Genomic DNA, 13,032 nt, shown 5'->3' on the forward strand with positions numbered 1-13,032 from the left:
AAGAAAGAAGAAGAAAGAGAGAGAGGGCACGATAGTGACGTTGCAGCCATATGAATACCAGCCAGCTTTCCACACCAACCAAACCAAAGAAACATGGTACTTCCTTTTATACCATGCACACTGGCCCGGGCTGAGAGTGCCCATCTTAGATAACAGCTAGCCTTCTATTGTCAGATGTGCTAAGCTAATATAAGGAATATAAAGGAGAACACCTTAGAACACCTAGAAAAGAAAGGGCTATGACTGTGATCTCACTTGAAATAGATATGAACACGTCTACGTCAATTGCATGAGAAAACACACGTAGTCTATAAGTTAATACATTGTGGTTTTGCCAAAGGCAGCATGGAGCATTTAGGTGCTTGCCTGAGAGTTTCGATGAAATTTATTTGTATCTTAGCTCTATTGTTGCATTACCAATTATGCAAGTGATTTAGATATCGGCCAACCAACTATCCATTCTAAATCATGTGGTTGATCAGATTCATACCAAGGTATGGTAGTTATGACATGCATTAAACTGTTCGATTCAATTGCGAATAGCAAATTCTGGAAGAAATGAAACACTTTCAAGAGTCATGAAACAGAATTTCCTAAATTATTGCGAGACAAGACAAAATGCTCTAATTAATCCATTATCCATGGATTGCTTTGTCCACCACATATATAACGACATTATCCAAACATTCTACAATGGTTATTAACATGCGATGCAGCTGTATCTTAGCAATGCAAGTTGGTGGCCTAGACCCTCAGTATCTCTGGCTCCAGGCTGCAAATTTGGATTTTGCAAAGCTAGAGTTAACAATAAGATTTAATTAATGATACCTGAAGACCTTGAGACAGCAAACAAGATTCAGACCACATCTGACTTCTGCCGTGATCTAGGATCATTTGGGTCGGCAAGGCTTTTTCTCATGGAAGTTGAATACTGCCCAAATTAAATTATAATAACCCAGGGACACTCCTGCCATGCGAATCCCAGAGGCACCTTTGGCAAATACTAAATTATAATGACTTTCTTTTTGTCGTCGACTCCTTGTCCTAGAGAGTGAGACCTGGTGTGAGCCCAAGTTGAGTTCTTGGGATCTCCATTGTCTTGGCTGCGGTTTTTCAGTGGTCCTTCGTCGAGACGCGGAGAGAGCTCTTTTGGGCAATGGCGGTCTCAGAGAAGAGTTTTTGGGCTCTTCTTGTTCGTCCTGTAGTTCTCCCGTAGGAGGGGCTTTTTTTGTCTGGGAATTTGTTAATATTTATGATTTTCCGTAAAAATAGGTGAAAGTTGCGACTTTTGGTGTGGGTTCAGCTGCGGCGTCTAATAGTGTTGTGATTTTGCGGGAAAAATTCAACAAAAAGTTGCGATTTTGGATGCATGCTTTTCTTTTTCTTAGCTGCGGTTTTAGGTTTTTGAGATATTAGAAGGTAGAGGGCCTTCTTAAGCTAGTTTGGTAGGAGGCTAGTGAGGGGAAAAGGAGAAGAGGGATACTGAGTCTTGCTTGGTATTGTAGAGCTGCTGTTTAATGCCTAAGAGGCCCTACAGTAATTAGATATCTAAATGGTGGAACAATCTGAAGAAATGCGGTCACTGGCACTGACCCCCACATGGTCGGTGGCCGCCGTGTTGACAATCTTTGTTGCAGTTTCTTTGCTTGTGGAAAGATCCATTCATCGCCTAAGCAATGTAAGTGGTTCACTAGTCTTGCTTTGTGAATTATTCTGTTGCTTCGATAATTTTTCTTTCTTGAATGCTTGGGCTAATTCTAGCCAAAAAAAATAAAAATGCTTGGGTTAATGGTTTTTCCAGCAATTTTAATGTTTTATGTGGGATTTTCCTTGGTTATTGAAATAGGAACAGGGAAAATGTCTTTACATGTTACTTCTGGGACGTGTTTTTTTTTTTTTTAATCAGAGTTTTTGCTTCATGGGATGGTAGGGGAATTTAGATCTCTTTGGTAGTTCCTCAAGGTTTGCTTTTCTAGAGGTCACTTGGTTCTTCTTGGACGGCCTTCAGTTGCGTTGGTGCTCTTGATGATTAGTGGGATTCCATTGGTCTGGCCAAGAACAGGACAGGGTGAGGAGAGGTATGGAATAGCCCAATGCCTGACCGCTCGTAGCAGCGTAGTTCAGATGTGTTGAAGTTCCAGACCAACTTGAGTATGTTAGTAGTTTTATTACATCCAAAAGTGAGGTAGCTTCTGTTGGTATGGAATTTGAAGTAATGCTCCTTTCCTTTCAGAAAAAGAGCTGGTTGCTAGATTTCCTTCTCTCTTTTTTTTTCTTTTCATTTTTTCCTTTTTTTGAGGAGGGGAATTGAAGGTTCAACTCACTGCTTTATTGCAAAAAAATGCTAGATTTTCACTATAGAATGCTAGATTTTCACAATAGTTCTTTCCTCTTTACAATTGAATTATTGGAATAACCTTCCTCAATCTTGATTTCCTGATCTGAGAACAAAGATCTGAGATGTCTTTCTGTTCCCCAGGTTTGAATTTCTTCCCCTCACCTGTTGCAATATCTATGAAAATCTCTTTCTTCCAAAGATCTTTCAAATTTTTTATCTTCAAATACAACGCAGGATTTGTTGGTTCTGATGGAGTAAATGATGGTATAACTGATTCTTTGTCTTGTTTATTTTGTTTCAAATTACATTTTCCTGGAAGAAAATTTCTAATTTTCTCTTTTGCTAGGTCCAAACTTGGGATGCTCTATTTTTTCGTTTATCCCAATAGAGGTTTTTTTTTTCCACCAAAAAGTCAAAAAAAAAAATTAACTTCAAGGAATAGCTCAAACATTATTCTGTTTCTACATGATATTATACATCCTCCTCATTTTTATGTTGCATTCTATTACGGAATAAATGTCTCACAGTCGCATTCTGGTATTTCTTAGTTATTGTTTAGGCTTCTCTACTTTAGTTATTATTTAGTGGATCAGAGGTAAGAATGCTACAGTGATGTATTACATTTTCTGGGGTTTGGTATGTTGGATTTCAAGATTTTCTTTCCTTATGGCCCAAGGATATTTTCATTTAGAAGAACTCAAAATCACTGCAATACAACATGGGCATGCTAGCTAATTTGAATTATGATGAAAAGAACCATCTTGTTCTACCAATCATTTTGTTTATTCTTTGCCTCTAATTTGAATTATAAGACCAATCACCAGTGCAATATACCTTAATTAAGGTACACTTAAATGATGGTGCTTTCTCAACCTATTACTATCATAGCATTGGACTAGAAAATCATTTTCTCCAGGCCGCCTCCATTTTGTTCAAGGAAAAGCTAACGGTGTGTCATTTTTTTTCATAGTGGTTGAGGAAAACCCATAGGCACCCACTTTTTGAAGCATTGGAGAAAATGAAAGGAGGTATGCAGTTTTTACTCAGCAGAGGATCCTTCAGGTTTCCTGACAAATGAATCTTATTCACTTCAATTAATCAACGAGAAACAATTGCAACTATATAAAGCTGCAATTCTCCCTGCCCCTTACATATTTGCCAGTTAGTGCATGCTCTTCTTATTATCACAAGGCTTTATTGTCTGACACATTCATCTCCTGTGCTGCAGAACTAATGCTATTAGGCTTTATATCACTGCTTCTGACGGCCACCTCAAGAACAATTTCAAATATTTGCATTGACTCAAAGTTCTATGATGGTAATTTTTCTCCATGCGCCAGAGATGAGGTCAAGGATGCCAAAGATGCAGAGAATGACTCACCCCAATATCACAGGAGACTAATGGCCTTTGTTCTTCACCATTCAGTTAAGAGGACACTGTCTGAAGACAATCAGAAGACATGTACAGAGGCACGTGATTAAATCTATTAAATTATCAAGATCTTATCAGTTACAGATCAAATTCTATAACTTGTTTGTTTCTTATGTCATTAAAAACATCACCGTTCATAGTTACGGTTTGAATTTGTTCTACTTAGAAGCCTGCAGGCACTAAGCTTCAATTATTTTGGTTACTCATGCTTTTGAGCCATCTTTATTACATATCAAAAATTAAAAAAGAAAATCCACTGTGCAGGGTCATGAGCCATTTGTATCGTATGAGGGTCTGGAACAGCTTCACCGGTTTATATTTGTCATGGCCATAACTCATGTATCCTACAGCTGCTTAACAATGTTGCTGGCTATTATTAAGGTTTGCAATTAAGATGTCTTTTTGATTACCACATTCAACAAAATTTGGCAGTCTAAAATGTAGCATCTTTAAATCAGATGATAAAAAGGTTTTTTTGTCTATTACTTGCATACATTTTCTATCCACATATATTTCCTTTTATATTTCCTAAACCAAGCATTCCTTTTTCCTTTTATCCTATTCTCTAGCTTCATAAGTCATGTAGTTGGTGGCATGAGCCTCCAGAGAATGATGTACACAGAGAAAGATGATTCTATGATAAGGCAACCAGGCCAATGTCTACATCTCTAGGTCAAAAAAAGATGATCCTATGATTACAGGAGACTTTGTTTACAAATTCATGACATGAATATGTTCATTCTTATGCATGTCTATGTTCAAAAAGTAGACTCTAGATTAGGTTGTGGATGAGCAAAATTCTTGTTAAAGATTAGTGGGGGTTCTATAACCTTATGATCTCACCACCCATATTTTTACACACAAAGATGAAAATGTGCAGAAATGAATTTATATTTTTGATATTACAGTTTACTTACATGTGTATCAATCTTCATACCCAACTTAACTTGGGGGAACTGAACGATTTTTTTCTTCTTTTCTTCCCCCTCTTTTTTCAGTTGTCACTTGTTGGTGTTTTTTGCAATTTATTTCTCTTGCGGTCTTGCAACATTCACCGGTATGTCTTGCTATGCATCTTGTAGTAGTGGAATGATTGATGGCAAGGTTTGCCAAACTAGTGTCAAGGCTTGTACCGCCTGGCGATTGTTTCGGTACAATACCAATATGTATCGTACTGAGCCAAGGTGTACTAGAGATGAAAGATCAAGAGAAGTGGAGAGGAGAGAGGAAGAAACTCTAATCCTGACCCTAACCCTAGAAGGAGGAAACCAGAGGGGGGAGAGAGAGAAGATGAAGGGGAGATAGAGGGAGAGGGAGGGGGAGGGGAGAGAAGTGCACAGAGGTAGAGGCGCAAGTGTTGGCATCGATTGAGGGTGATGGCATTGTCTTCGACATTGTTTGAGGGCAATGGAGGAGACGAAGGAAGCGAGAGAGAGGGAGAGAGGGAGAGGGAGGGAGGGAGAGAGAATGTGGGGCTTACAGAGAGAGGGGAAAAGGAGAAGGAGAGGGAGGGAGGAGGAGGGGGGAAAGAGAGGGGCTTGTCTTGTCGGTGGCGGTAGCCAGAAGCCCCAAACCCCTAACTGTCGATTGGGGTTGGAGATGTTGGTGAGGGCCTCCATGGCATCGATCGAGAATAACAGCATCGGTCGGCATCGGTTAATATCAAAGAGAGGAGAGAGAGAGAGAGCAAGAGCAGTTGAAGTAGCTGAAAGAAGGGACGAGGCTTTTTATAAGTCGAACCATCCAGATTTCACATCGGCTCAGTTCGGTATGGGAGTTTGGGTCAATTCAGCAAATATTGGTAATTGGTTGGTAGCTTAGGTTCAGTATTAATTTATTCTGGTCTTTCATAAGGAACGAGATACGTGCAACATGAAAATCTTCATTGCAATGCAGCTGCAGCTATTCCCAACTGAATTTGCAGCAGTGCAACCGCTGCTGCTACTTCATTTCTCTACTATTTTAATTCAAAATCTTTTGCCCTGGACTTTGGATGTTTTAAGCTATGGCATGTAACTACATACCAACAACTTGCTAATTTCATGTATACTACTCATCTATACTTCTGTCTGATTTTCAATCCTTTCTTGCTTGAGATTCGATGGATGCAGCTTCCATCATTCGCTAGGGTACATGTGTGACTAAGTGTAGGATCCTTACCAAGCTTATGATTTTGAAACCATGCTACCATCATTTTATTGAGCAATAGTGAAGTGCTCTTAGTATCTCCTTATAAGAAAACATTTTCATAGTTGCAGCCATCTTTTACAATTTCAGATCAATACTTGTATAGGGGCCTAAAGTGGTATGTTCTATGTTATTCTCAGATACATGCATGGAGAAAATGGGAAGAAGAGGCTCATCGAGATCAGCATGATTCATATTCTGGTAAGTATTTTTAATGGTGTCCAAAATACTGGCGATAGAGTCTTCTAACAAAATAAAAAACTGTCATAATATTCAAAATGTAATTTATGATACTTTCAATAAATCAGTTAGCAGATGGTGACTTGATGTAACAAGCACAAAAAGCACAGCCATAACATACTAATAATCTACATTAGCAGGCAAGCTAGCATTATCTTGAGCCTTTTTTTTGATTTTAATTCTAGACAACATATCTGAGTAAGAGGAAGGAACAGCATATGTTACATTTCTATTTAGGTTTATCCTTCATAGTCTTGTCTTGCTAACTATATCAAACACCTTGAACAGATGAAGCATTAACTGTATATATGAGTCCGTTGATGATTGTATAGAACAAAGCAAGGTCCGCCGTATCGGGTCCGGTAGGCGTACCGGTTGCCTACCGGACCGGTACGGGCCAGTTCGTACCGTGCTCCGGGCGGTACGAACCGGGAAGCTCTTCCCTGCCGGAACCGGGGAAGAAGAAGAGAACCAGAGAGAACGCGGGGAAGAGAGGGAGGGAGCCCACCTTTGGCCGCCATCGGAGAGCCGCGGAGGGGCGTCGGAGGCTGGTGGGGGGCGGCGGAGCCCGGAGGGGGACGGGGGAACCCGCGGGGGCACTGCGGAGGCCGCGGCCGCGTTTTTTAATTTAGGAATTTTAAGTGAAGTCGGCAAATCGGTTGCCGACTTCACTTAAAAATCCCCAATTTTTTTAATTTGGGAATTTTTAAGTGAAGTCGGCAACCCGCCCCCCACCGGCCTTCGACGCCCCTCCGCGGCTCTCCGATGGCGGCCGAAGGTGGGCTCCCTCCCTCTCTTCCCCGCGCTCTCTCTTTTTCTCCTCGTCTTCTTCATCTCCGGCGAGGAACCGGCCTGTACCGGTTTCAACGGCTCCGGCGTATCGGTAGATGGCCGGACCGGTACGGGCCGGTTCGGCATACGCTGGAACAAAGTTTAATTAGTTGAAGTTAATTACGTGTTAGCATATTACTTCGGCCTTATGCTTATTGCAGCAAGTAGGTTGACAAACATGCGTTTCATTTGTCACAGTCTGTTTCCGGTCAAGAAAGCAAAACTCTTGTAAATATTGCATGCTTATGTGTCAGAATATATTGTTGCAAATGGCACCACCTAAGAGTCCATATTTGTTCTCTCAAGTAATTTTGATTTCCTTGTGAAACCTTCCATCATGGCACTAAATCTAAGATTATCATGTTTGGTTAAAATATCTCCAAAAATTGCACAAAGTTGGAGAGTATTTCCCTATGCTCACCCCCTGTGCTTGATTGGACCTTTCTGTGTCAAATCGCCATCCTTGAAGTTCTTTTTTCACTAGATAAAATTCTTGTGGATGCAATAGCCATTAAAGTTATCTGAAGTTTGTCCTCATTTTGATTGGTTGTAGCTTTTATTTCAAGCATTCTTTGTTGGGACTAAGAATGACTGTTTATCTCATTTGAAGAAATGGCCAGATCTTATAGAAGCAATTGCTACAATAATAAGTCTACCTCTGATTTGAGTCCCCCTCTTACAAAGTGCAGGGATCATAGAATGGAAGTGTGGTGCTTTGGCATCACATTATAATTTATTTATCATGAAATGCATATTTATTTCATGACACATTGATTTTTTTTTTTTGGTCAAGAGTCCATATCTACCTTGCAGGCCGGTTGAAATTGCCTGAAATGAGGTTACCATTCTCATAAGAGTGCTTTGGAAATTTTCTTTTGATATGGATGGCATGGATAGTATTGTTTAGTTGCCTTACAGTTGGTGGAAGGTTGTCTCGCAGAATATTGTGCCAGTTCTCTGGTTCAACCACCAATTCTGCTACTTTTTTCACTTGCTCTTGGAGATCTCCTTCGACATAATGCTTCTACTGTCAAGTGGCGATCGCCTGGAGTTTCTAATTGAATGAATTTTTCTTGTAATCAAGGCATTGTTTGAGCTTTTTGCTAGTTGATGTCCTGGGAGTACTAGGAAAATTCTGTTTCTTCCATCTGAAGACAAACAATTTGGAGGGTCATTGGCAGCAATTTTTGTAATCCTCTGTTTTCTTCAATCATCTTTATCTTCTGGTTTATGTATTGACAGAAATCACCAGAACATTGACAATGAGAAGGCAGTCAACATTTGTAAAGTTTCACTTGTCAAGTGCTTGGAGCAGAAATAACTTTGTCGTTTGGATGGTAGGTTTAGTTATGTTCATGATGGTAGTTTAAAGTCTTTGATGATTTAGAAGCCATAGACAATGTCCTGTAATATAGTAGAGAGATCGATCCGAAGAAAATAATCAAATTTAGAAATATTAGGCACATAATGTTGCTTAAATTGTTTATCTTTCAAATTTACTGTTTGCAAGTAACAGTGGTAATGAGAGTTTGATTTATCATGTTTTCTGTGCAGACCTGTTTTTTCCGCCAGTTTGGACAATCTGTTGTACGAGCAGACTACCTTACCCTCCGTAGAGGTTTTATATTGGTAAGCCATCTTCTAACTAGTGAAGATGCTTGGTGGCAGTTTTATAGTCTTCTGTACATTTAGGAAGTAAATTTTGCATATCAGATTTTCAATACTTTATCTATACTCGTGCTCTTTTTATTCTAACAATAAAGAGAAGCTTCTAAGGCAAACTGGTCTCTGCTGTTCCCTTAATTATTTTCCATGAGATTGAGATTGAGGTTGCACCAATCTTGGAATAGGACTCAAGCATATCTTATACATTTCTTAGTTTTGCTCCGTGAAATTTTATTATGTGCTTCTTTCTACTTAAGCATATCTTTTGGTAATAATGTGCTCATTTGGAAATCTTTGATGTTACTTTTGGTCATGTAATTCCTTTTAAATATTTACTGTTTCAGCTAAGGTAATAGAAAATCTCTTCCCTATTCATTTACTGAACTATATCCATTATAAGCCAAAGAAAATATAGAAAAAGAGAAGAAAAGCTTCAAGATTTTATTATGCTTTGGCAAGTCTCCTGGTTAGTTGGCCTAGAGAGCTTTATATCACATATCCTGAAAATGGAAGCTTTCATCATTTCTGATAAGGATGAGCTTGGCTTGTTCAAGTCTAATCTTCTATATTAAATGTATACTTTATTTGCTTATGGCAGAACCACCATCTTCTATATTAAAGATGGGCTTGGCTTGTTGAAGTCTAATCTTCTATATTAAAAGTATACTTTATTTGTTTATGGCAGAACCACCATCTTACATCAAGATATGATTTTCATAGCTATATGGTACGCTCCATGGAAGAAGAGTTTAAGAGGATCGTTGGTGTGAGGTAGGTCATAAGTTATTGAGATATTACAATTTCACACAAAATTGGTCTGAGTACCTTTTCTTGTACATCTATTGATGTTCACATAAAACACATATTCATATAATTGGATCTGTAGTTTCTTTAATTTTTTATGTTTACCTCTGAAAATCATCCAACATTTCCATTAGAGCCACAGCCAATCTGGATATTGGGTATTCTTCATCTTTCTTCCATGAATAAATTGTAAATTTTGCAAAATGGCACTTGACCATTTTGAGTGTGAGGTATCCTTGAGAGTAGTAACTTTTACATCATTGAACTGAGAATGATCTAAATATTCTGCCAGCCAGTTTATACTTTTGTAAAAAAAGAAAAGATAAATTATTACATTTCAGATCCTGATTAACAGTTGATTTAGCTGACTTTGGACTAGGATCATTAAAATTATAGACATATTTCTCGATTGTTCACGCATGATTTTGGGACCTGGATCCATTAAGTTTTGCACATATTCTTTCCTGGCTAGTTGTTTTTTTAATCAGTATATTTCTTGTTGATCTTTTTTTAATTGGTCGTCTCTAACAAAACTTGGAATCATGTGTAGAAAGTCAAATACATTGTTTCAGTATTGTATTGAATTATCAGCTTCCTTCATAAACTACCAATTGTCAATTAATAATTTGTTTTTTTCCTCCTTATTTTCTTGCTCTTGCAGTGCACCACTTTGGGGTTTCGTTGTTGCTTTCATGTTATTCAATGTAAAGGGTTAGTTGTGTTCTACTTATGACACATTTTGCCGAACATTTTTTCCTTCTCTGGTGCCACGAGGTTCATAATCTCCAAATATAAAGAAAAATGTTTTTTCTTCTTTTTTTTTTTACTTTTTGAAAGCTCAATTTCATTTTGGCACTCACCTTAGTTTTGTGGTTGCTTATTGTGACAAAAACCACTCACATTGCAGGAGTTAATCTTTATTTCTGGATAGCCATCATTCCTGTCACTGTGAGTACTGGATTGCAGTGTTTTCTATCTATTGATTAAGCAGAATTTCAAATTTAATGCACGATTCTGATATATACCTGTCTGCTTGTGCAGATTGTACTTCTGGTTGGTGCAAAGTTACAGCATGTCATTGCAACCCTGGCATTGGAGAATGCTGGCTTGAGTGGATTTGGGGCTAGATTAAAACCTCGAGATGATCTTTTCTGGTTTAAGAAGCCAGAACTCTTATTATCTCTAATCCATTTCATTCTTTTCCAGGTTAGTTTTTCTTTGCACTTGAAAAGGTTATTATACGTGGAAGTCATCTCTTCCAGCCTTTTGACATGCAAATGCGAAGTAGACAGTATTACTTAAAAAAATTGTTTTTGAATTGTTCATGTCTGCAGAATGCCTTTGAGTTGGCTTCATTCTTCTGGTTTTGGGTACATTTCTTGGCCCTCTCTTCATTTTTTTTCTTCCAACACATCAGATGCTTCCACTTGGAATATGTTATACCTCATTGACTACTCCATATAGATAGCTGGTTTTAGAACTCTTGTTGGGACAGATAACATGACAAGCTTGATTTTGCACACTGCCTACATTGGAGCTTATGTCTGCATGAAGCTGATTGTGTTATCTTATTTATGGACAGTGGCAATTTGGATATAATTCCTGCTTCATCAGGAACCATTTTCTGGTCTATGCACGCCTTATCTTGGGGTACGCTATTGCTGAAAGCAGTAATATTAATATTTTATAATAGTTGAAATCGGTTTGATGTGAAATCTTCAACAAGTAATCCAAAGTTCTCGGATGATTGATTTTATCACTGGCTAAAGCTCTTTTTCTGTTCAGGTTTGCTGGGCAGTTCCTCTGCAGTTATAGCACACTGCCCCTCTATGGATTGGTCACACAGGTATTAAATCATAAAGTGCTTGTTAATTTTTCAGTTCTGGTCATTAACTGCTTTAGCTGTTAAACGAATTTGTATGAGAACGCTGACGGCTGAATCAGTATAATCACAAAACTTTTAAATTTCCATTTTTGGTAACAAATAAAGGGGTGTGAATTGCAAAGCAAAATGCTGGGATGTTTTGGAAAATGATAGGAATCATGGTATGATGAGAATGTCATGATAAAATATTGGAACGGTTGAGAGTATGTAGTTTGGCTTTGCATGAAATGGCAAGGTACTCATATTAAATTACAGATCTGGCAGTTCTTCACATTCATCTCACATTCATTGCTGGTGCTATCGCTCGTCAATGAACTGCCTGTACTGACTCTAACAAGAACTGCCTATAAAATAAACAAGTCCTGATAAATATATTCATGTATGCATAAAACTTTAAGCCCTGTATATCTGCTTTATCCATCCAATTTTAATAGCCGATTCTATACATTTCTTGCAAGATTAACTAATTATAGGTCATGAATAAGATATGTATATACTTATTTACGGGATAATCATCGTACATATTCATTTCTTTACCGCCATTACTTTGTTGATATTTCAACTAGAGATATCTGTGGAATCTTCCAGATGTTTGATTTATTTCAATACACAGCAATTTGAGTTTCTACTCCTTTTTACTGTTTGTGCTTGTCCATCGTCTTGATGAGAGAATTGCTGGAATTTTCCATATGGTCAAGTTCTTTTTACTGACTAGTTTCATTTTGCAAACCAGATGGGTTCAAACTATAAAGCTGCACTTATTCCGCAAAGAATCAGGGAGGCTATCCATGGATGGGGAAAGGAAGCAAGGAAGAGGAGGAAGCACCGGTGCGGCATTGGTGATTCAACAATTCATACAGAAACGAGTACGGTGTGCTCTATTGAAGAAGACGAGGAGCTGCTTATGGATCCCTCTGTTAACTCTTACATAAATATTGAGTTGCAACCATCATCTACCACAACTACTACTGACATCATCAGCAATCACTCTACAATTCGTAATGGACATTCTAACTATAGCAGTGCTGAAGCACCTCTTCTCCGGTCCTCAGTGTCTGAACCCTCGTCTCCAGCTCTTTCACTCCTTCGAGGACATGGGATTTCACGGTCAGCTTCTATGCCAATATGGAGGGGATGAATAGAATACACGTGTAAAGATGACGGTTGCAGGAATCTTTGATAACTCTGGGTCTTGAATCTCTTTCCCTCGCCATTTTTCTGTACTTGTATATGAACAAATGAAATTAAAACTAAAACTAAATTCTTGTAAAAAGAGAGAAACAAAAAAAAAAATGAACATCTCTTATCTTTAAACCTTCTCATACATCCCTGACCTCAAACTGTGTTCTATCTTGTCATGAATATCATCATCATCATCATCATCGTTGCGGCCTTTTACCATCAAAGGCCTGGATGTGGAGCACAAGACCGGTAAACCTCATTGTACTTGAAATTAAGAACCATGAAATGTACGGTTGATATTATCCTTAAGAGCAAGGACTTGTGTTCTAGAGTAAAAAATATTTTGGCTTTAATTATGTTCTTATTGATTAGGGTGAACTGTGAAGACCACAAGGGGTGGCATGCTTGGTTAGATGTACAAGATATACAGAACTGCAGTAATTGTTTCAACAGTGGGAAAGGCTAATC

The 13,032-nt window shown here is 38.4% G+C and overlaps 1 protein-coding gene across 1 annotated transcript; it reads left to right on the forward strand.

Moving 5' to 3' along the window:
- Nucleotides 1-869: 869 nt before the first annotated feature.
- Nucleotides 870-12,818, forward strand: LOC103721861 (MLO-like protein 14). Its single transcript, XM_039115169.1, has 16 exons — nt 870-1,328; nt 1,361-1,678; nt 3,309-3,366; nt 3,567-3,808; nt 4,035-4,151; nt 6,098-6,158; nt 8,271-8,365; nt 8,583-8,657; nt 9,379-9,464; nt 10,159-10,208; nt 10,405-10,445; nt 10,539-10,703; nt 10,832-10,867; nt 11,080-11,147; nt 11,283-11,343; nt 12,116-12,818. Exons 2-16 carry the CDS (start codon nt 1,553-1,555, stop codon nt 12,518-12,520), a joined length of 1,686 nt encoding a protein of 561 aa, XP_038971097.1. The 5' UTR covers nt 870-1,328; nt 1,361-1,552; the 3' UTR covers nt 12,521-12,818.
- The last annotated feature ends 214 nt before the right edge of the window (nt 12,819-13,032 follow it).

The sequence above is a fragment of the Phoenix dactylifera genome, chromosome 17 (assembly GCF_009389715.1).
Source record: "Phoenix dactylifera cultivar Barhee BC4 chromosome 17, palm_55x_up_171113_PBpolish2nd_filt_p, whole genome shotgun sequence".
NCBI lineage: Eukaryota > Viridiplantae > Streptophyta > Magnoliopsida > Arecales > Arecaceae > Phoenix > Phoenix dactylifera.

Excerpts from the sequence above, each read along its gene's own strand:
- LOC103721861 (XM_039115169.1), top strand. The coding sequence starts at position 1,553 with ATGGTGGAACAATCTGAAGAAATGCGGTCACTGGCACTGACCCCCACA. Across the intron at positions 10,868-11,079 it reads CTTCATTCTTCTGGTTTTGG|TGGCAATTTGGATATAATTC; the intron begins GTACATTTCTTG and ends ATTTATGGACAG. Across the intron at positions 11,344-12,115 it reads TCTATGGATTGGTCACACAG|ATGGGTTCAAACTATAAAGC; the intron begins GTATTAAATCAT and ends TTTGCAAACCAG.